Source organism: Typopeltis vanoorti, chromosome 6 (assembly GCF_054136105.1).
Source record: "Typopeltis vanoorti isolate ZY-2024b chromosome 6, IOZ_Tvanoo_1.0, whole genome shotgun sequence".
Taxonomy (NCBI): domain Eukaryota; kingdom Metazoa; phylum Arthropoda; class Arachnida; order Uropygi; family Thelyphonidae; genus Typopeltis; species Typopeltis vanoorti.
The window spans coordinates 26,083,602-26,108,748 of record NC_143554.1 but is presented as its reverse complement, the minus strand read 5'-3'; the positions used below and the strand labels follow the sequence as shown (position 1 = coordinate 26,108,748).

The 25,147-nt window shown below is 36.9% G+C and overlaps 1 protein-coding gene across 2 annotated transcripts in view; it reads left to right on the top strand.

Moving 5' to 3' along the window:
* LOC150105346 (histone-lysine N-methyltransferase MECOM-like) overlaps nt 1–25,147 on the top strand; it is a 290,030-nt gene that overhangs the window by 164,564 nt on the left and 100,319 nt on the right. For both annotated transcript variants that reach the window (XM_090394732.1, XM_090394733.1), the window contains one exon: nt 19,764–19,896. In XM_090394732.1, coding sequence (XP_090250858.1) covers nt 19,764–19,896 — 133 coding nt within the window. The remainder of the gene's footprint in view (nt 1–19,763; nt 19,897–25,147) is intronic.

Sequence of the window (25,147 nt, the reverse complement as noted above, 5' to 3'; positions counted from 1 at the left end):
AGGTTCAGATAAAAATTCAGTGACTTCTATGTTTCGTCACCTGGTATGAAATTACTTCCTTGTTTATTAGAGATATGATGTGGCATGAAAAGTGAGGGTTTGGCTTTTAGAGTAGGGGAGTCGGATTCCCAATCTTTCGCTCATCCATCCACAATACTAAATGTACAGTTAGGTTGAAAACTTTCGTAAATAAGATTTACCGGAAAATAAAGATACAACGATGTTTGTTTATCCTTAATGATAAAACAAGAAGAGAAAAACAAGTGTTTTATGTGAACAACAAGGTCACTTTCCTTTCAATTCCAGAACTCTTATGTTTTCCTATCCCTATTTTAAATACATTCACCAAGCCCACACCGGGAATGTCAGGCTCAGGCGTTTTAATAATGCATAAAAATATTAAACATTTCCTTAAAACTTATCGGCCGCATATGGACTCCAATTCTTTCTTATTATCAACCAAAGGTTGAATGCAGATAATGTTATAGTAAATATGAAGGATGTTGAAGAGTTTTTGACTCTTCAAACACTCTTCCCTGTATTTAGTAGGTCAATAAACGATGCTATTTAGCAATACAGAAAAGGTGATCAATAACTTTAGCGATGTTGTTCATCACTTTTTATTACATGTATATTTCAACTGAACCTCCTTTAAGATTTCAACAATTGTAATACTATTAATAACCGCACGTAAAGAGTCCCAGCAGTTAAATCAGTAGCATCGTTTATTAACCTACTAAGTACGGGGATATCGATAACCAACGAAGGGATCAGATTTTTACGAGTTATTTACATTGGTGGAACAGTATGAAACGGTGGTGGAAGATTACGCTCCAGTTGATACAACTTTGCATCAACTGGAGCGTAATCTGTGGAAGAACAACTATGGCAGATACAATTTCTCTCACTACCTGGGATGTTAAAAAAAAAGGACATACCAGTGAAACTTATAATGACTATACTGAAAAGTTCGAAGTGATTTTTGGAAATCTATTGAAAATCACACTAGTTAACTGCATTTTCGGAAAGAAATTCACATCTGCATCTGAGCTTGTTACTGCATGGAGTAGAAGACTACAGAAATATGCAGACAAGCAGGGTGAATATGATTCACTTGACGGCAAGAAATAAAGAAAGAAATGTCGTGTAGATATCAGATCTATATTTGAGGTTAAAGTGAGCTTCTCTTGGAGATATTGTTTACAAGGAGTTAAGCAAACGATGATATATCTTATTTCTGAATTTGTTGTATAATGAAACCCGTGGAGCATTCGTGACTAAACATACACACGTAACCACAGTAATAAGATTTGTAATAAGTAAATATTTCGTCCTGAGTATCATGGGACATCTTCGGTACAGTTAATTCAAACAATACTAGGAATCACATACAGTTAGGGCGCATGCTTACAATGGAATCCCTCTATGCGTGCAGTAACGTGTTATAGAATTAAATTAAAATATAACTGAAAAAATTATATTAAAATAAAATAACATACAATTATTTTACGCAATTTAGGATGACAATTTCCCAGACTTTTTAGGGATAGTAAGAACGTCATTACGGTTCAAATTGGGTCTGTGACGTAGGGCTTCAGCACTTTATATAAACGTTCATATTTATATGAAGATCTATGTAGAAGTTTGGTTTTCTTCCAATGGATCCTATGGGTTTTTTTTTCCCTGAAGTTGACTTTTGAGAGTTGACTAGTCATTATTCAACATGCCTGTTCCAACCCCACTGCGCCATGTAAACCTGCAAGTACTGCCGTAAACAGAAGTAACATATACAGTACTTGCCTATGAGAGGCTACCTCGGAGCCTTATGACTAATCTTTTGTTAAGGAATGGTACATCGACATCTTGAAACACAAATAGCTGAATCACACAGATGTAATGTTGAACTGTTTTTTGTACTTCACAAAATAAGCCTGAATTGTTTATCAAATGTTTTCATTCAAATGGTGACTTAGCCGATCTCAGACGCAGGTGAAGGGTTTCATCCCTCTGGTGACCTGTTTTGAGGGATAGGAAATGAAAGCCTTTCCACTTAACTCACCTTCAGCCGAAAGAGTCATTTAAGATTCATTGTGTCCTAGACAAGATAAAAGTCGAGGTTTTCACAACTAATTGTATGATACTTACTAATTTACGAAGGCTCTACATTTTTTTGCAATGCAGTTTCACCCTTCACTTTGAATAAGTAGCATGTTGAAAAATGTACATAATAAAAAGCATAACTGGCAATTATTCTATAATTAGAAATTTTGTTCTATTTTAAATCTGTCTTCAAAATCTATTTTAATACAAAACATTTCCACGAAGAGAAGGTTAAACAAAGAAATAAAATACCTTTGGAAAAGCTAGCATAAATCTTACAAAAATAAAGGGATTCACAAAAATATCACTCTAATCATCATCACAATCGGAGTCCTGTCTTAATTGTCAAGGATAGTAAGAAGAGTATTATGTTTTTTTTTCTTCTAAAACTATTTCTTACAGGCTCCTCTGTTGCTCAGTTGATTCTGACCGAGCTATTTTGTTGGAAAAACTTCGAATTTGCTTCGAATTCTATCTATGATGTGAAGATCGTTTATTAGATTTTTTCATTCAAATGGTACAATACAGACAATTCTGCATATACTATAAGATTTATTACTTGCTTTTTGATAAAGGAGTCAAACGTAGTTTGAAATTGAATTAAATATGTGAGAGAAAATGCAATGGTATTAATATAAATTTTGAAAAATCAACGCCATTATAATTTTATTGACAATAAAAGCAATCATATCTCTTATTAAAGATTTTTATTTTTTTCATGACAATGATTTTTGTTCTATTGTTGCAGGGAGGGGAGTGGCCGCCAAACAATTCTTTCTTGTTTATTAATTGCCATGCTTGAATAAAAGATTGATCGCCAAAGCAGTAGCATATCTTGTTCAAGCAACTGCCAGCAACAACCTTCGTTCACAAATCATTTATCATATTTATCATAGCAAAGTAGAGTGTGAATGATCACTGACATTGTCTTGGAAGCCTTCTTATTCGTTGGTACTTCTGTAGTGACACGAGGTCCTCTTTACTCCCGGAAACGAGAAGTGAAGGATAAGATAATGTGAGGTTTCTCACGAAAAACTTTGATCACGTGAACAGAAGTGTGTGAATACGAAGAGAACAATCAAATAATTATTACGATCCTTAAGCAAACAATACGAGATCTAGTTGGTAACCTAAAAACTTCCCTCTGCAAACGAACGAAGGGCGTGCAGGTTTTTTCCCATCTCTAACAAGTGAGACCCGCCCTTTACATTTACAGTAACGTACTCTCCAGTTACCCACCAAGGTTGCTGCAACTGGCATCCTGTAATTGGTAGAGTTACTGCTTAATTAGCTGAAATTTGTGTTTACTTTTACCTCAGACTAAGAAACAATGGCTTTTAAACAATTACCTTGTTAACCTAATGATTACACTTAAGAAAGTGCATATTAGACACACTAAACTAGTTTTGGCCTAATCAATACGCAATCAGAAAACTTACTAACCGGTATTAACATCTCAAAGATGCAGAGTAAAAACACCTGAAGGCTTTCGTTCCAAATAAATTTATGCTGTTTTGTAAAGAACATCCTCAAACAAGGCTTACTTTTATCTCCCGGAGAGGTGGAATAATGTGCTTTCATTTTGGCATGTTAATACTGTGACAGGATCGCCGGTTATAGTCCTTGTTGAGCTTAAATAAGAATTCTTGCTTCTCTCCCAAGCATTTATTGTGTGCTTGGTTATAGTCTTATCGCCGTGTGCGCAGCTGTGAATGCCAGTTCCAAAATATTCTCTCTGGTTCGTGATACTTGAATACCATTAATACCATTCTATAGAACTTCGAATTCCGTGAATATATCTAAAGATAACTGAATTAGACCTAGTTTCTTATGTGTTCTTATCCATAATAAACTTTTTTTCGGTTTGTTTCAAATATGTTTTAATCTTGTAATCCAATTAGGTTTCCCATAAGAGAACAAAAATACATAACATTCTTTCAAAAGATTTCGAAATTTTCGAACATAATTTTAGTAGAGTAGTTTTCTATATCCCTACTGAATAATTTTCATCTTCAAATCTTCTCTCTCTCTCTCTCTCTCTCTCTCTCTCTTCTCTTCTCTTCTCTTCTCTTTCTCTGTTCTAGGATGTGATGACCCTTTAAGGTCTTTTCAAATGAAAATGAGTTAGTTTCTCCGATTTGGAGCTGGTAGGTTTTTATCGCGCATTGCAGGCAAATCGGCCTGAGAATACACGTAGTTTTTCTTCTTTCACTCTGCCTTATCCCATGTTAAACGGGGTCGGCGCACGAATCTTTAACCTTCCTCTTCCAAGTTCTCCGGTCCAGGGCATCCTTCGGACTCCATCCTTTCTCCCTAAGATCCTCTGTCATCTTATCCCTCCACCTGAGCTTGGGCCTGCCTCTTTTCCTCCTTCCCTCCAATTCCATATACTCCACTCGTTTACCAACATACTCCTCACCCTTCCTCTCAACATGTCCAAACCACCTCAGCCTACTTTCTTGTATCTTCTTGTCAATTGGTCCCACCTTAACCGTCTCTCTGATGTAGTCATTCCTTATCCTGCCCTTCTTTGTCTCACCACTTATCCATCTCAACATCCGCATCTCCGCTACCTCCATCTTCCTCTCCTGTGCCTTGGTTATAGGCCACGTCTCCGAACCATGGAGCATCGCCGGCCTCACCACCATCTTATAGAGCTTTCCTTTCCTCTTACAACTCACGCTCTTGTCGCACAGGATCCCGTCATCTTCCTCCAATTCATCCAACCGCATGTTATTCGGTGCTGTATTTCCTCATCCAGGTCACCATTCCTCTCGACAACCGACCCGAGGTACTTGAATTTCTTCCCTGAAATTAGCCTTTCACCCTGGAGTCGTATGACGATATCCTCGTCACTCCCCGTTGACATATATTCAGTCTTCACCCGGTTAATTCTCATGCCGCTCTCCTCCAATGCCTTTCTCCACTCTTCCAGGATATTTTCAAGCTTCTCTCGGGATGATTCGCATAGAACAATGTCATCGGCAAACAGCATGCTCCATGGTGCCTCCTTCTTGACATCCTCCACTAGTACATCCATGACCAGGTCAAAGAGGTAGGGGCTCAGAGCTGACCTTTGGTGTAGCCCTACGACAATAGGGAACCCTTCTGTCATGCCGACACTAGACCTGACCTGAGTTTCTGTTCCCTCATACATCTCCTTCACCAACCTCACGTACTTCTCCGACACCCCCTTCTTCCTCATACACCTCCATACCTCCTGCCTGGCCACTCTGTCGTATGCCTTTTCCAGATCTATAAACACCATGTGCAGATCCTCTTGCATCTCTCTATATTTCTCCATCAATCGCATTAGCGCAAATATTGCATCCGTTGTCCCTCTTCCTGGCATAAATCCAAACTGCTCCTCACCAATTTTCGTTTCCTGCCGTAACCTTGCTTCAATTACTCTTTCCCATATTTTTAATGTGTGTGACATCAGCTTGATTCCTCTATAGTTGCCACAGTCTTGAACATCTCCTCTTCCTTTGTAGATTGGGACGAGAATACTTTCCCTCCATTCCTCTGATATCTTTTCCTGTTGGGCTATTTTACGCATCAGATCCCATAACATATCCACGCCATCACTGCCCAAACTTTTCTATACTTCCCCAGGTATCTGGTTTACTCCCACAGCCTTTCCATTCTTCATTTTTCTCAGTACTCAAACCACTTCCTCTCTACTTATGTCTTGCACCGGTCTCTCATTTACCTCTCCATCCTCGCACCTCTCTCTTGGATTCTCCTCATTTAGTAGTTTTCGAGAATATTCTTTCCATCTTCCTCTGATTTTGTCCTCGTCTTGTAATACTACTCCTGAGGCATCCTTTATCTGCTTGACTGATGTTATGTCTTTCGAGGCCTTATCTCTGGCTTTCGCTATTCTCAACAACTGAGCTTCGCCACCGTTTCTCTCCAGTTCTTCATAAACCTCATCAACTGCCCCCCCCCCTCGCTTTCGCCCTTGCCACAGCTCTCTTTGTATTTTTCTTTGCTGATCTATATACATCCTTGTCGGCTCTAGTTCCAGTCATGTCCTATTTTTTCTTTGCCTCTTTCTTTTCCTTGATCTCCAACTGCACCTCCTCATTCCACCACCATGCCTCCTTATCCTCAGGTGGTCCCTTTCCTGATGTTATACCAAGCACCTCTTCTCCAAGTTTTCTAATATTCCGACTACTAACGTCCCACCATTCTTCCACATCCTCTGGTAAGTTCATTTCTTTCAATACGTCTTCTTTAAACTTATTCCTTGGTCCTTCCTCTTCCAATTTCCACCACTTTATTCTCCTCTGTACCCACCACTTCCGTCTATTCTTCTTTTCCCCTTTTATATCACAGTCTACCACAACCAACCGGTGCTGTGCTGCTACACTTTCTCCATTAATCACTTTACAGTTTTTCATCTCCTTCAGATGTTTTTCATCTCCTCCTGAGAATACACGTAGTTAACAAACAAAAATACGCTACCCTCAGCGTTGATTGTCTCAGTCATAATTCCAACCACACCTAACTAGAGAAACTGTCAGTTCCATCCCTTTATATGCAAGCATAACACAAGAGGCGGCTAAAATATTCAAGAAACAACGTGATAGCAGTTGGTGAACTGATGGCGGAAAATCGCGTGCTGGATGTTCTTGATGATGACATTGTAGGCGTGGTTGTAACACGCTCACTCTCTCTCACACACACACACACACATTTTTCAGATAGCCGAATCACAATAGAATCCATTTTATTGTTCTCTGGTCCCGAACCATTTACTCATGTAATGAAAACTTTAAAAAAATTACGAGATTAGAAAGATTGTTACGTGTTTAAACAACGAGTCCTTTATATTGCTGGCTAAAACTGGTATGTCGTCTCTTCCGAGATTAGAGTTGTACGCCGTTACCATAATGTCTGCATTCTTCAGCTGGTCGCGCCCTTTTTGCTGCATAATAGCGCTTCTTGCATCACTTTCTTTTCCGCACCTTTTTCACCTTTTTCATTCCCCACCTCGCAAACCAATAGGAAGGCAAACACCTTCCTATTAAACCTTCTCTCCATCTTCCTTTGATAGTTGAAATTCATATCGCATTCTCTGAATGTTTTTGAATGGGTTATTCTTCTTGTTAATTTCATTGTTTCAAAACACACTTCACTGCTTCGATGTAGTTCACTTTATTACAGTTTAATAATAATAATAATATAATTTTTTTCGTTCTACTTTGTGTAAATAATTTTACTGGCTTTGCATATCTTTGCAATCTCTTTGCATAACATTCCCTTTAAATTCATAGAAATTATATTGCTGGCTAAAACTGGTATGTTGTCGTATTAGGTTAAAAAATGGGTAATTTTTTCAGCATCGTAAATGTATGGATAACAATACAATTAATTTTGAAGTAATTAAAAGTAATTAAGAGAATATTATCAGTAAACTTATAAATAAAATTTTAAGTTTACATAAAATTTAGCTCACTGCTAGGATGAATAATATTTTTGACACCATTACGAAATATTTAGTTGTTTGATTGAAAAATAATGAAAGAAGCGCCCTCTAACACATGCTTGCAAAAATATTAGGAAGAATTAAAAAATCTGAGGGATAACCTATTAGTACTTATAAAAAATAGGACAAATATAGAAAATATGCAAAAAATAAGAAGTACGGAGTTGAGAAATAAATAAGGAAACATATATTTAAATAGATAAAAAATGAAAAAAGAATTCAAGTATCGAAGAGAAAATAAAACGGTGGGCAGTGAAGGATGCATTTCTTTTATTGCAGTGAAGGGAAAAAAAGAGCAAAAAATACACAGTAATGGTCTGCATTAAGCGGGTGGCTGGTGGAGATGGTCCCATGATGGATCTAATTACCATCCCTAGTTCCCAAAAATATCGTCTGCCTTGGCCACCCGAAGCGGTCGTGAATATAACTTCAAAGCAAACCACTTTACCTTGTGGATACTTGGAAACCGCGAGCACTCATGCAGAAAATAAGGGTGTGATGCCGGAAACACTGTTATTAGCTGTGTTCATTCGTGGAAGCTTCCTTACCACATAAGCACCACGAACACTCTCTTGTTGGTGGAACATTTCTACTGAGGATGGCCTTGGACATTTTTAATAGCATCTTGAAGAAGACAAGAACACCTTGAAGGGCGCTATCCCCTCTTAATAGGATATCTCTTTTCCACTCCTTTCGTTAAGTGATCTTCTCTTATCTTCTTTAGCGTAGTACACATTAAAAGCCCTTAACGAACACAATGTTGTATAATAGATTTGAAGTGATTCACAGGTTGCATAATGTTAAAAAAGAAAAACAGTCCTTGAGACGGACACACAGAACTCATACAATACAAACCTATAGTGCATCAGTACAGTGGGGTGGGCTAAGGTTTTTTATATTTTAATTAATTTTATATATTTTTTATTTATTTTTACATGGTTCTGGAAACCCTGCTCTAGAGAACTAAGATAGAACTTTTCAAGCCACTTCCAGTAAGCGGGACTGTGGTCTCACGTCCGGCTATGAAAGTCACCTCTCACCTAAAGACAATCAGAAGACATTCATACCCATGGTAGGATTAGAACCCGTGTTTAATATTAACGCTATAACAATTTGTTTAAGGCTTAGTAACAAGCAAATTAAATTAACCGATTAATGCAAAAATAGCATAACGACTTCCAAATGAAGTTGATGTGCATCTCTGATCACTGAGTTTGCTTTGAAATAAAAATAGTGCCTTACAAGGGGGTTATAATGTCTTAAGATAACCCTCAATTCAAATAGAGTTTTAATTTGTTTTAAGCATGTTAGTGAGATAACTTTCTTCAGTTGTTCTTCTCTCTTCTGTCGGCCATTGCCAAAGATGACCACGTAGCTTTGGGCGTGACAGAAAAAGGAAGCGGAAGCTACGCCTGAAGAACACGGAGAAGCACTGTGTGGAACGTCGCCGTGAGAATTTCCCCCGGGCAAGAGTGAAAAAAAGACAATTTTCAGGAAGTCAGACTGCGCATAGTAAAGATGTGGGGTGGGTGGGGGGAGGATACCAAAGGGAATGAGTAGGTCATATTAAAAGTAATGGTCTTCACTTATTTACTACGGATGAGTTCTTGGTATTGTTAGCGGACTCTGACAGTAACCAAGAAAATGAAGGAGGAAAAGCAAGCGAATTATATTTCGTAGAATAATTATTTTATTTATTTTTATTTATTTATTTATTTATTTTGGGAATACCGTCTAGTATATTGCACAGGTGATGGTCAGACACTTTTGATAAAAGTAAGAAGAAATCGAGTAATAATTGAAAAAAAGGGAGAGAGAGAGAGAGAGAGAGATGAGAGGAGGAGAGAAAATTAAATATAATTTATGTTGTCAAATTCGTAACAATAGAATTTTAATTGAATTTCAGTTAAATTTCTAAAAAAAAATGTTCAACGCCATTTCATTCCCTGATATTTGAAGGACTTTTGAAAATCATCATTGGAGTTGAGTCCCCTCTATTTGTAGGCTGTCTTGTGACGAGAGTAAGATGGACAACTAATGTCATTCGTGTTCCTAACTCTGGCTGACATTACTGCATAAAATAGTAGAAGCTCTATGGTCGATTTAAAGTCTCGAGGTTTCGATGGAAAAAAGTAATTTTTAGGTCAATCAAGGATCAACTAACTCGAAAACTGCTGAAAAAAAGTCGATAAGCGGTAATTAGATTCGAACTTATAAAGGCTTTTCTTTTTCTTCAACTGGCATAATGGAAGTTGCTACGATACTAGACACGGACAATAGGTGAAACCTTATGAATATCGTTTGTTTATTACTCTTCTTATACGAGAATATTTTATTTAATATCATTAAATATTTTAATGAACTTTTCTGTTAGGATTTCTGTTTCAGTTTGTTTGCCTCATTGACCTCTATACCTCCAATGTCCTTACTTATCCACTGTAAATAGGACGTCTTTCACTTCCCATCATGCTCTAGTAATTTTCCTCATGCCCAGTAACATACTTCTGACAATGAAAACTTCATCCATAAGATCAGTTCTCTAACTTCTATCATAGGCATTCAAATGCTTAGGACAAATATCCAGTAAACAAATAGTTATATATATATATAAATCATTATCTTTGCTCCGAAGTATTCTCGACATTTATTACCAGGTGGCGCTACTCGTTATTAACCCGCAGTAATACCGACGATGCCTAGAGGTTACACCGTCCAACGATAACCGGCTGGCAGGCACACGCCATTAATCACATACCTAGAGACACAAATATATCGGCAGCCCTCATCTTCCTGGTCACAAAACCTTCTTATCAGAGGGCTGCTGTCCTTTGCTGCTTAAAAAATATCTTACCCACTTAGCGTTCATAACAAGAACGCCGCATTCCCATCGTTGCCACGCCGTGCCCTGATCAGATCGCCTAAGGCCTTTGCCCTAACGGCGATGACCCCTTTACTCTCCGTAATGAGCGACGAATAAAGAAAGAAAAGATGCCGTTTTAAAACAATTCCCCCCCCCCACTCCAACTTCTTCCCTTGCCTAACTCCGTAACAAGCAACACTGGCTTCAAGGCAGGGAGTGGAAGGTTCTGTTGTATGTCACCTGATGTCCCAGATGATGCGGCTTGCCAATGTTCATTTGTATGTTTTTGTATCTAAATTGCTTCGGGACAGGTGGACGACCCCGCCCTATTCTTGAGAGAGAGATCAACGCTCCATTTCGAACATAAGAGACTATTTTTATGGAATCTGTCCCCGAATCCATTGAGTGATAACAGCACTATTAAAATTTATTAGCATTTCCCTAAAGAGACGTTTATCTGAATACACTTTCTTTCTCTCTGATGCCCATCGTTGTGTACTATTTCCGCTTTAAAATTAGAACGTGACCCCGCCTATATGACAAACAGTCCCATTAAGTATCGGTCTACCTGTGTACAGTTGTGTGACTACTATATCCGTACATTTGTTAATGAAGTAATGTTGGGCGGTCACACATTCAGGGGTAACAATGGACAATATGGCGGTTTGTAAGCTGCTATTTGGCCCTTATTTTGCATTCGGAGACAGAATTGGTTGGGAAGAATGTAAAGTGCTGAAATTAGAATAAACTTAAGATTGCTAAAGAAAAACAGTATTAAAAATAATTAATCTGCTTAATTGGACCAACATAATTCAACTTGCTTTATTCCGAGAGGGTTTTAGTTAAACTTTTTTTTTTTAATTTAGAGGGTTAAATGAATAATGTTGAAAGAGTGCATTAAAATGAGTTCCTATCGAAACTGGGGCACTTCTTTAATTTTGTTTCCATCGCCTCCCACATCTTTTTAGTGACCTCCTTGAAGCTCCACGGATATCCATTGACGCCCTCACACTTCGATGGTCCAAATGTTTCTCTCCTACACATGATAGAAGTGTGAATTAAATCTGTAGAGTGAACCTCATTTCATCTCGATGCATTCATTCTTAATATTTATGATCTCGCCATTTACTCTACTTATCTATATTTTAAAGATCAAAATCGCCATCTTTGTTCAGTTGCGCATCTTGTTGCTACATCCAGCAAATAAATTGTGACCTCTTTCCATTACGCACACAAACACGTACACTTTTCTGATTACCCTTTCATTGTTTGTGAAAAAGTAATACTAAAGGTGCACTCGGTAAGGATAGCACACTTTACGGAGTTTTGTGTTCAGTGTTTAAGTAAAATGAATATTGAATCATAGAATTGGATGCAGAGTCAATTTAAGAATTTTCTGAGAAAATAATAGACCTGAAAACACCTTGTAGGTGAGTACCCTATTCAGAATAGATGTAAATACATTTTAAACTGTTATCTTTCTTAGTAGCAAACATATTCTTCTCAATGCTCAGCATTCTTGGCGTCTGAATATACATTGCTTTAGTTTTGTTTTACATTAAGGTCTCTTGAATATCATTCTTCAGAAAGTGGTAAATGCCTAATTGCAGTGTCTGGTTAAAGTTATGGATCTTTATTTAAATTGTCCTAGCAATTACTTAGCTTTGACTAGAAAAAATAATATGATGTTACCCCTACAAATACTAAACCAAATGCTAACTGATAATTTTTTAAAGATTAATATACATTCTACAACTCAACGTGTCAATTAGAAGCTCGCATATGGGCTGCTAATTACAAAGTTATCTTATGTGGATTGATTATTGTTGATCCATTACCTGAAGTTTGGTGTATTTGAAGACTGAATCATTGCATCTATATATCTCGTGCTGTTAAATGAAAACTTTCTTCCCTGTTATTTATACCTGTTTCCTATTTGTTACTTAGTTTAAAGTGGATCTAACTACTTTTGTAGAATTCTTAAAAATACAATCGAGTTTATCTAAGAACTATGATATGATTTTTCTCTTTTGGTTTTTATTAAATGATTATGGCGTTTTGGACAAGAATTGAGTTAAACTTATAGATGTTCATTATATGTGTATATTAGGTGTTTGGCTAATCTGTGTTCTGTCTTTTCTATCTGTATATATTAGCAGCAAAAATATTCATTTTTGTTTGTTCATAGCATGAAGAATAAGTTTAAATGATTTCATTTGTTATTTGAATTACTGTTACATATCACTCTCAAAGCAGACAAACTGGCCGGAGAACACATGCAACTTATAAAGATGTTGCATACAGCTTAAGGCTTTATTTATAAAATTATTATTAATAAATCCTAAATTTATTTATAAACAATAATAAAATTATGATAAATGAATCAGATTTTGAGCCTCCATAGCTCAGTCGGTATAGACGTAGCCCTTTTGTCGGAAAGACCTGAGTTCGAGTCCCGTCCATAACGTGAGGAACCTTTATTTGGTCTCTTTCGACTAAAGGTGAGTTAGCCTTGCTCATACGAAAGTAGAGGGTTTTTTCCCCAGTATGTGGGGTTTTTCGTTCCACAGAAGAGGCAAACCGGCTCCGTGAGCACACACACACACTTATGTAGACATAAAATACCCCCCCCCCCTAACGTCAGGCTCTGCGACAAGTCGGTTGGGAATCGCGTGAGCGCGTACGTAAAGCCGCATATAAAAGGCCGACCTCAAATAGATGGGATAAGGCACAAGGGGAAGAAGAAGAAGAGAATAAATAAATAAATCAGATTTCTTACAACAATAGCATTAACAACAAAAAAAAAATGTTTTTTCGAAGATATAGATCTTCTTATAAACCTATTACAAGCATTTCTTGTCTGGCATCCGAAAAATCAAGTTTTCTCTTTCTCTCAAAGCGTAACTTTACTTCCGAACAACTTGTTTAACTTTAAACAAGTCGCAAATCCTTCCATTTATTCGATGCTATTCTCATATTTCGAGCTAAGAACGCTCTGAAAACTTCAATTAATACAGAAGAGAGCAAGCTTTTTCTACAGATATTACAATATGGTCTCGTTCATAATAAACACTGTAAACCAATTATTGTTTATATAATTTATCCATTGCGATGTGATAAAAAGCGACTATTCCATTGTAGTGTGTGGGATTCAGTTACTCACTCCGAACATAACTGCTGGGTGTTGAAGGCACAATAAAAGACATTGAAAAAACTAATTGTTACTCTTAAGTAAAAAAAAAAAAAAAAAAAAATCTGAAATGCATCAAGTTAGCGCCGCAGTTATTTAGATATTCACGTAATTATATACTTAACTTATCAATATGATATATATATATATATAGGTCACTTAAACATTAATAGCTAGCATTATCGAAAATAATCTATATATATAAATCGTTCAGCTATCAGGGAAAGCAGGTAGAGTTTGTCATGCGAAAAGATGACAGTGGATTACCCTAAAAAAAATAGCCGAAATTAGATATCCGTAACTTATACTCCAAACAACAAGTAACCCGATAGTCCTTCTCTTTGCGTAGCAGGGAAGAAAAGAAGATAAAAGTGAGGAATTGCTCTGCTGAGACGTCGTTATACTCCTATTTTTGATGACAGAAGCAAGTCAAGGAAACTGAGAAAGACGTAGCCAAGATGAAACGCTACCGACACACCCCGCCCACACTGAACTTCTTGCCTCCTCCCTTAAACACCGAAGCCAACGACCGTGAATTGCCTTTAGGCGACAGGTGTACAGACGATACAATTCAGCGCCCGACTCACGTCTATTCTTGTAGGCCTAAAGGGAACGGCATTAAACTTGCCTGTGATCATCCACCCCCTTCGTTAAGATGTTGCTGTGGTAACGAACACAAATTTATGTAATCTAAGATTAACCATTGTTCATTCATGGACAAAGGTTAATATCGTGGAATTAATTCCTGAAGTTCTCGAATATTATTTATTTGAATTTTCATTGCAAACTGTGACAACAGAAGCATTCCCTTACATTATTGTATACTATGTAACAATGTACATAGTATACAACTTCCCATGTTTATGAGCTATTAATATGTAATATGTATTAATGAGTCGAAATGATGATCATTCTTTTGCTACTCTTTTCACATTGTCTTTTATATGATTTGTTAACATGAGAATGCTCCGTTTGGAACAAAATGAGAAAAAGGAACAAATAGTTCTCAAATACTTCGTAACCTTTTTTCTCCTGGTAATAGAAAGAGCACAAAACGCGAGAGAGAGAGAGAGAGAGAGGCGAGGCCATTCAGAGAGATCCTCTAAGTGGCCTACTTATGATCACATTATACGGTAGGCGCTTCACCGGATAAAAAGTGTCTGTTAATGATAGCCAACCCTCGTCACTGGCGACACCTGTATGTAATTTAACGATGGTGTGGGATCGTAGATTTAGACCATACCCTTGAGCCAGGCTAGTTAGGTTCAAGCGACCTCTATCCACTAGCAGACGCCCAACTTGCTGAAATCTACAATATTTGCGCTGTCACGACTTTGAGCCCAAAATTAATTGCGCTGTGCTCTAGCACGCAACGCACGTGAAAGTGTACCGGGTCTGGTTAAATAGCAGTCATTCTCATTACACACTGTTACGTATCAGACTAGTTTCCAAAGATATTTTTATGAGTTATTGGAAACAGTCAAGATTGAAATATGTCTGCATTATATAAACGAATTCTAGGTTTACACCAACTTGATAATAAACTCATTTAACAATAAAAAAAAAATAAAATCAGACGGACTGCATTAACTCAAGTGTAGTTCGTCTGCTGTTACTTAGATAATAATACCACAAACAAACTTTCTATACGCAGGTTAAACTATAAATGAGACGTGAAGAATGTCTAAATTGTGTGTTGCAACACATTTGGGATCTACAATGACGTAGTTCTCATGAGACTCGTGTGTTTTAATGAATATGTAAATTTCTTTGCGCACGTGAAGGTCATGTGAAATAACGAGGCAGAACAACAGTCAGCAATTTAAATATCTTCTGTTACTAATCAGGCTTTCTTGTGCTTGTGATTGGAAAACGAACGAGCTAATAGAATGCATGAAATTTCGTTGTCATGGTAACAGAAGAGACTATCCCGAGCTTCTCTGGATGTTACTTAAAAGTTAATTACTACTGCTTTGCACGGCCGATAATCAATTTTCCTGTTTCACTCACGATTAAGGACCCCGAGGGTGGCTAATCTGAATGCAGTACCAAGCCGAGAGCTTGTTAAATAGGCAATCCTTAATTTTGTTTGTTGGCGGCGGTCTTCTTCAATAAAGACTGTGTTCGGTCGGGGATATCGTATTGATGCATTAGAAATTCTTTCCCAGCCAATCATATGGCTATTAGATTTCATTAAAAAAAAAAAAAAAAAAAACTCTTTATCAACGCTCACATCAACGAATACTTATCAATGATTTCACGTGGAGGTAGGAGTGTGTTATCTGGATTCACAAATTATATTTGTTTATCAATCATTCGTAGTGTGGTTTAAGTAATGAGCTTTCAATCACTTTGAGAGTTCTTTATTACTTTTTCGATTAAGAAATATCTTATTAAGCTCCTAATTTTAAAGTTACAAAAAATAAAAAATAAAAAAACTTGAATAGCAACTGTAATAAAATATATCCATTTCTCTAAACCCTTTAACTAATGCTTATATATATATATATACTAGGGGAGCTCCTCCCCCTGATATATATACTAGGGGGGCGTCGCCCCCTCTGCCGCCTACGGCGCCCAACCCTCGTGTTCCGGACTGGTAGGCCGGTTCTGTTTGAATTCTGATGACTCGAATTTTGAAGACTTGACACTCAGGATAGCCTCTGAGTTTCAAAACGTTTCAAATAACTTGACAAAAACGTTACATAAAAACGTTACAGCCTACATCCGTTTCAAGCGTCACATCCGTTTTTCAATTTCAGCTTATCATTTTATAGTATATATATATATATATATATATATATATATATATATATATATATATATATATATATATATATATATATATATATATATATATATATATATATATAAGCTTCCTGGCGTCACAGAAGTGTCGCCAGGAAGCTGTATAAAGATTTTTTTCCCTGCATACTCAGTTGACAGACATAATATACTGGCCTCATAACTTAAGTTGCTTCGACCGTATTTCGGCTAAACTCTGAAGGTCTTCACACCACAACGATGGCTGTGAAATGCTGTTCTAATTGTCCGGACATTCTTATCAATTCCCAAAATCCAGTACTGTTCTTTAACCACTTCTCTTACCAGGTTGACCGTGTGCGACTTCGTCCTTAACCAGAAACCATCCTAATGGCAAGACGAGTTCATGATCACAGGTATACAACTAATCACCAAGCAAAGAGACCTACCAGAGCTATACTGAGTGATGAGGAAGCGAAGGAATAAGGAATAGTCAGAAGGACAGCAATTCGAAGATGGTTACTCAGTCACTTGTATGTGCTTTAATTTCCCTACCAAATAATAAAATAATATACTCTTGACCCTGCATATTGGAAAAGTGCAACTTGGAAACAAAATATTTTAATTTTTATCTTAATTATTTATTAATTATTTTACTGTGCTTGTATCATATTAAAGCAGCAAATATTCGAAATTGGAAAGGTCAGTTTGAAGCATCCGTATAAATTCAGGGTTTATCCCCCCCCCCCCCAAGGTACTGTATTAAATGCAGATGAAATTTATGTATGCTATTAGAAGGCAATCCTTTCTTTTTCATTGTTTCTTAGAACAGGTGTCCTTTGGCATCTTGAGTATGTTTGGTATTTACTCGTTATCTAGCGAGTGGCCTGTTGCCAACAGTTTGCATTCTGCTAACGAGTGGGAGGTCAACGACTCAATAAGTGATTAATTAAAAGCATTTAGGACTTCATTCTTACCTGTGTTGGAAAGACATCTTGTAAAACATTTTGTCTTGGTATTTTTTTAAAGATATATTTGGGCGAAACAGAAGTAAAACTACGATGAATAGTTAAAATGCTTGACTGTTCACTCTCAATTCACCGATTGGTAAGCTTCCTTCTGTTTGGTGGTTTTGAACTAAGTATATTAAAACACTATAAATAACAGTATCCGTTGAACTTCAACCCGAAAAATGTGTGTGTGTGTGTGTGTGTGTGTGTGTGTGTGTGTGTGTGTGTGTGTGTGTGTGTGTGTGTGTGTGTGTGTGTGTGTGTGTGTGTGTGAAACTGTACATTTAACACTCTGATATTCATATGATTTCTGCTAAACCGTAATCCTCTTTAGCGTGGCATAGCACATAACTTTTTCCATTCTTCTATGTAAGATTACCAGGAAATGATTCAGCTATTCATTCTGCGTAGGAAGTAGCCAAACGTTATATAAACAAGTCTTACTTTCTTTTAACTGGAGCTGATTATACCGGCTGTGTACTAACGAATTCATGTTCTATTTAACTTCACAGGAACACGTAATCCGTTCAATACGAAACAAACAGGTAGACTTCGTGTCTGAATGTTAATTAATAATCATTAAGATTAAAGATAGGGCTATGCTAAAACGGAGCTGGAGTACGCTAACAGCACGGGATCAGATAGAATGTCCGAATGTACCTCGTTTCAAATGACCCATCGTAATTTTTATGACCGAATATCTCTACGATATCACTGCATGCGATCTGCAATCTAACTTGTGAACTCCTATGTAACGGGACACACCCACAAGATGCATGGCGAGGAAATAACCTTCAAATAAAAATAACTTGGGTTTACCCCAGGGTTGGTGTTTATCGAGAACCCCACGAAAATGTTCCAGTTGTGACATTAACTTGGCGTTGCATTCTGATGGACGAAGCTAACCCCACACAATGGAACGGATTATTTTTCCGCCCTTTCGGTGCTTGTGCTTTCGGAAACGACTACAGCTGTTGGCTATCGTGAACATTATGCCACTGCTCGGATTTCTTTGTCGTTAACCTTGGTCGGGTTATTTAGGTACCACAAGCAGCGAACTACGTGGGAACAGCGCTGTGGGATTTCAAGAATCTGGTTCACGCCTTCTTCTTCTTCTTTAGTGCTCTTTCTGTCTACGGTCGGAGAAGTATTTACGAAGGGTCTGGGTGTGAGGCCCTCGATTCTCTTGACAGTCGCATGAAGAATGTCCGGAGGAAGTAAAAGATTGATGGGTACTGCAGTTTCTGCACTTCCGTTTCTTATCCATATTATTAGAATTCCTCGGCGTTATGGGTGAAGAGAAAAATAGTACTAGAATCCATAGAACGGTCTCATTCTGCTATTAATATTATTGAAGCTTTTTTTTATTATTTAAATGAACAAAGATATTCAATATTTGACTAACTTGGCCTTCAGACATGCCAGTTAATGATTGATCATTGATTGCTTGGAGGATCACTATCCGACCATTACCATTTAGATATAACTTGAATTAAATGTAATTTAAATTATTTAAATTGATTCGATTGTAATGTTTTTACTGCTATTAAATTATTAATAGTTTTTTTTGGTATTTAAAAAAAAAACTGATTTAAAACTGATTTTTAAAAAAAATTTGAATTGTAAATCATATAATCCAAACTAAAGTGCAATTGGTGGGGAAAAGATGGCTTATACTAATAATTTCTGATTAATTTCGAATCCATTAAACAATGCCTAATATCCATGAGCTATACCATGTTGTAGAGCTTGAAGTGCTTTAATCATTACAGAATATTGTCCATTGGTTTTTATCATTATAGAATATTTCCTAGTTCGAGCAATGCATGCCACCAATGACACACCGCAGCAGGCTTCATGTTGTTATACTTATCAACTTATGATTCTATATAACTTATGGCATATATATTAATTCAGATTTATGTGGAGATCATCAGAGATATTCTAGCAGGTCAAGAACTTCGTCTTTATTTTTATGTGAATCCTACTCACGACAGGATGTAAACTTAATGTACATTAGTACGATAGCTGCTCCAAGGATTACATAATCCTGGAACACCGGGGTGAACAAGAAATGTGGAACTTTTAAGCCACTCGAAGCCTTCACTAATCAGAGTAGTGATTTCACTTTAGCCGAAGAAATTCCTCGATCACTTAAATTTATAGTATTAATAATGATATTAACACAGCACTTAGTGTGGATAATTCTTTACAAAGTGCAATGCGCTGTAAATAATGTCCAGATCACGTGACTTCTGACATTTTGTTGCGTCTGAAATTTTAGTTTCAACAGATTGCTGCAAAATATTCAAATGATAATTGTTGTATATGTTGTCGAAATTTCAGATTTATGTGGAGATCATCAGAGATATTGAAGCAGGTCAAGAACTTCGGCTAGCTACTTGTGACATTGTACTTCCTCCAGAAAAAGGTCAGAGGAACGGTGGACAGGAGCCGACTCTCATAACTCCAGGTTCAGGTAAGCAGTTTCCATTTGTGCATACTCAGTGATATTACAAATATTGCAAGGTAAACACTGGTATAACATCACTATGTTACATTTCAATTATACTACAAGCACACAATTAAATATTAAATTTTAAAAAAAAAGTTTTGTCGAAAACTATGCATCCCAGCATGGCTTAATCTTCTCCCGAGTTACAATATTTCGTTATCATTGTTTTCATCAAAACTTTTAATTTTGATTTTTTTAATTGGATTAAATTAGCTGATTACATGGGAGAAAGATGGGAATATCACTGAGTTATTTTTTATAAATCGGTTTCACAGAAATGAGTAAAAGAATATGATGAATGTAGTTCATTACTCTGCCCCCAGAGGTTCGTTATTACTTCCCTTCTCATTTCACTTTTAAAGGGTTTTAAGCCGCAATTTCCCGGTACGCTATTATTCCCATAACCGCAAGGTATATATGGTGAATCCATCCCAAAAGATATTATTCATCTTCTTTCGGTGTCTTTAGAATTAAATGAAGTATTTGTGGGGTAAAAGTGCCATCATCTGGGTAATAATGACTGCGCCTGTACATACTTGTAGGGAAGGGGGAGAAAAAATTGGGTTATCATAAATTATCTCCCTAACTCATCAAGGAGAATAGGGAGTGGGTGGTAATGTGTCCGTTGAAATCCAGATCCGCACATTTTTTTATGGTACTCAAAATATGTATTCGGGGGAGGAAAGGAAGGGATAGCAGAAACGAGGCATCAGCCTTTGATAGCCCATCTCCGACGCCTTAATAAAGACGAACAACACCTGCTGTGTCTGTGATGGAACAGGTATACCTAAGACTCCACCTTACCGAGTCTCGTGAGTTATGTACTCCCCATCAAGGACGACACCCAAGAAAGAATCACCTTTCCTTTGTTAGATGTCGGTAGGTGGGATGGTAGACATGGGGTGAATACTAAAAGAAAAAAAAAAGGGGGGGGTGATTTGATGAGTATGATTAATTACAACGATATATCATACACGGAAACCCAGTGGGGAAACGGAGAGGGGTGATCAGCTAGATTGCAGAGTAATTTTTATCACAACTCTCAGCGACTGTTTTTTTTTTAGTTCTGGCCTTTTTACTTGGCTCTGTAACCTGTTTTGGGCTATTTTTAATCCTACAAATCTGTGTTTATGCAAACGATGAGGTTCCGAGGGTATTATATTTTTAACATAGTTCAGTGCATGCTTACTATAGTTCAATTCATATTCACTATAGTCCAGTGTCGTTCAATGCAATTCAATGTTTACTATAGTTCAGCATACTTAAACGAATGTTTAGTTCAGTGATATTTAGTACAATTCAGTATAGGTAAATGCAATCTTACTATAGTTCAGTGCATGTTTACTATATTTCAGCGTAGTCGAATGGATGCTTACATAGTCGGTCTGGGTGGCCGAGTGGTTAGTGTATCCGCTTTCCAGCCAAGAGGATGCGGGTTCAAATCTCGCCTAGGGCATGGATGTTCGTGATTGACTAACTAGCCGTTTACTATATCTACCGATGCAACCTCTGTCCTGATATCACCTTTGATGTCTTTGCGCCATAAAAATGAAATCCTATACTTACTATACAGTGGTTTAGAATAGTTCAATGCATATTTAATTCGGTATAGTTTATTCTATGTCTGCTCTAGTTTCGATGTAGTTATTTGCCATTCTCATAATTCCCGTGGCGTTCAATGGATGGTTACTATAGTTCAATGTAAGTGTGCTATAGCTCAATAAAGTTCGCTGCAGTGCAATGCATGTTTATTATCTTTGTCATTGTGGCATTTGTGTTTCTGTCTTTGTCGTTTTGACATTTGAAAAAAGGCGGTTAACCATCTTTGTCAAATGTCAGAATGAAAATTAAAAGGGAGATTGCAGTAGTTAGTTGACATTGAACTATATTAATCTGTAGTTCAATATAGTTCAGTGAATTTTTTACTGCGATTCCATACAGTTCAATGCATTTTTACTATAAGTTCAATACAGTTGCGAAATCTCTCGATAGTGCCCGCTGGCCAGATATATAGCAGCACGACTGCAAGTAGTTGCGATGCTCGTCTTGCCTTCGGTTCTGGCATCACCGTCCGATGACGCAACGAAACGGCGAGTTTGAAAGTACGTGTTGATTACTTTATGCGCGATCAGATTTCTATCGTTAATGAACTCGCCCAGTTCCTGTAGAGGGCAGTCACATCCGTTCTGGTTCTGAAATCGAATCCTAAAAGCAGGAAAAACAAAGAAAGGTGAGGACATCATGCGAGTTAAATGATGAATCATCCCCAAGATGGAACTGAAAGAGCGAAGAGTGTTCTTAAGAGTCACTTAAGTAGCATTTCGGGGAAGAGTACGAAAAGTCACGCTCTCACGTTTCCTGCTGGAAATCTGCCGTAACCTTTAACCGTCTTTGTCAAATGTCACAACGAAGGTTAAAAAGGAGATTGCGGTAGTCGGTTACGATGTTTCAGTTTTGGAGAATGTTGAAGAATAGCTCGTGACATCACGTTTGTATGCTGAGAGATGAGATTGTTGAGGGCGAGTGGGTGGGAAATCCGGCAATGCTAACTTTGATCTGCATTTCGGTTACCTCCCCCCCTCGCTTTCTCTCTTTTCCCTTTATAATTTATGGAAGAATAATTTACGTCATCATGATAAGAGTGTTCAGAGATTTAAATTTCGATAATCATCGTGAAAAATTTAAATAATTAATTTGGATTCATTTAAGAAATAATGTTCTTATGGTTTAAATATTTTATAATTAAGCTATCAGTAATTGCATCGTCAAGCATTTCAGCCGAAATTAACCTTTTAATAATTGAAAGCGCAATTGGGCATTTCCACGAATCCCCATAATTTATCCCACTTCTACCCAATACGTCAAACCATTTGGAAATATTAACGAAATGTATTTTGAAGTCAATTTTATATTTTCAGAAAAAAATTGGAGAACACTGAAGAAACATCGCATTGACAGTCTGAAATAGACTAACGCATTTGTAGTTTTATAATGTTTTACTAAAATAATATACATATTGATGTCAGTATCTAAAGCCAATAGAGATGTATAATGCTTTATGCGTGTGGACAGTTTTACAGTGTTCTTACCATAACTGACCAATACAGTAGTAGAAAGATCGATCAAACAAAATGCTACAACTATAAAAATAAGTGGGAACGCGAAATTCTCACAGTTTGATATCAGTGGAGGAATAAACGTATTAGCTGTTAAAGAATTAGACGCAGTAGAAATATATCAGTACTATGTCCATCTGGCTTGTTGCACGCACTGAGGTTGCTTAAAATCCAATGTTTATGCCCACTACTGCATTTCGATTAGTATGACAGTTTCTGTGGTTAGAAATATATTACACCTAAATGTCGAAATGTGGAGTGCGAAATTTTACATTTATTTGTCTGTCCTTATTTCTGATTTTAATTAATCATTTTAACAAAGGCTATTTTAAAAATGTCATTTTAACATGGGATATAACAAAGATATGTATTTAACTTTTGTAGATATGGAAAAGGTATAATAAGCTTTTTCAAGGAAAACAAACTGTTCAAAATACTACAGTAGGACATTATAAATCAATACATAGTCTGTATTTGAGCTGTAAGTCAGCAGAGAATTCAAGGGGGTGGAGAAAGATGGAAAACAAGGGTGCGCAATGTCTCCTCTCTTATTCATCGTCTATACGGATAATATTATGAAAGAAAGTGGAATTAAATCTGATATCCATATTGGACAGTTGATCTCAACTCTCTTTACTTTATGCAGATGGTATATCATAAATAAATCTAGCACAAGTTCAGGATTCTTTAACTAAACTGAATAAATTCTGTCACAAATATAGTATAAAAATTAGAAATAAAAAAAAAAAGAAAAAATGTGTGAAAATAGAGAGAAACATTACAAACATCAACCCTGAATATGAAACCAATAGAACAAGTAAAGGATTTCAATTATTTAGACACCTTTTTAGTGAAGATGGCCTATTAAATATGGAAAAAAGATAACAGTATTAGCAAAGCTGATATGGTGGGGGAGCCAGTTAAATATAAATTTATATGGAATAAGAGAGAAATTAGTCAAAACACTAAGCTAGTAGTATCCAAGACAGTGTTCAACCCGATTTTAACTTATAGATCTGAGAGCTTGGGATGGGAATTCTAAGAAAAATTAGGGCGTGAACAGATGATATCAATGATAGAACTTGACAACGTTAGCATTCAAGAATGTGCGAGGGCTAATCTTTGGTGGTATAATCACTTAAACAGAATGGAAGAGTAAAGGTTAGCAATAAAGTGGTTTTTTTTTTTTTTTGCCAGGATGGCAGGGAAAAAACCAGAGGAAGACATTTGATGTTTGATCACCTTGATGGATTGATCACGTCAGAAGTGTTTTAGAAGACAGAAATATAAAACCTGATTATATTGGAGTCTTGACAGAGAACATATTAATTTGGAGGAATGATGTAAACTTACATATGTAGTATTATCATAGTATCTTGTACACCCCTCCCCCCCCCAAGGGTACAAAAATTTCGATGATGATGATTATGACTAAAGAGCGTGTAATTTTGTGATTTTCCAACTGTTACCAAGTCTAAACCTCTCTGTCTGTTTGTTTGTTTATATTGAATGCAGCCTGCAATTGGCACCATCATGATAGAAATAAATACGCCGCGTGTCATTAAGGAACACCCTCCGAAAGTCTCCGGAGCTGATTCAGGGGGAAAATATCAAGATGTGTTTTCCAACTAAGAGTCATTGATTGCGTATGGTCCAATAAATTGGTCCTCAAAGTCCACACCGAAAACAGATGTTTGAAATTCAGTATTCATTCGGTCTATTCGATTAACCCTTCTTAGATTAATGAAATATGCCTGCAGGTGTCAAGTCGGTAGTAACCAACAATCAAAGTAGACACCGGCAGCTCATAATCTGTCTCTTTCTTCGTGGTGCTCTATTTTTTTGCAAATGGTGTGAATGTAAAGCACTTTTCTTGTAGTCTACCAAACTGCCATTTTAGGAATTATAAAGATGAGAATATTCGTTTGATATTTGTACGGAGTACGTTGTTGAACTCATCCATGCACATTGTTTTGAACTTGACAGTTGACTGTACGCTCATATGCAACTCCGAATGATACAGTTTCCGGTCTGAAAATCCGCTGTGAATCCCAAGAGCAGTTTACAAACACCTTAAATTACATTTGTCCGAGTATACT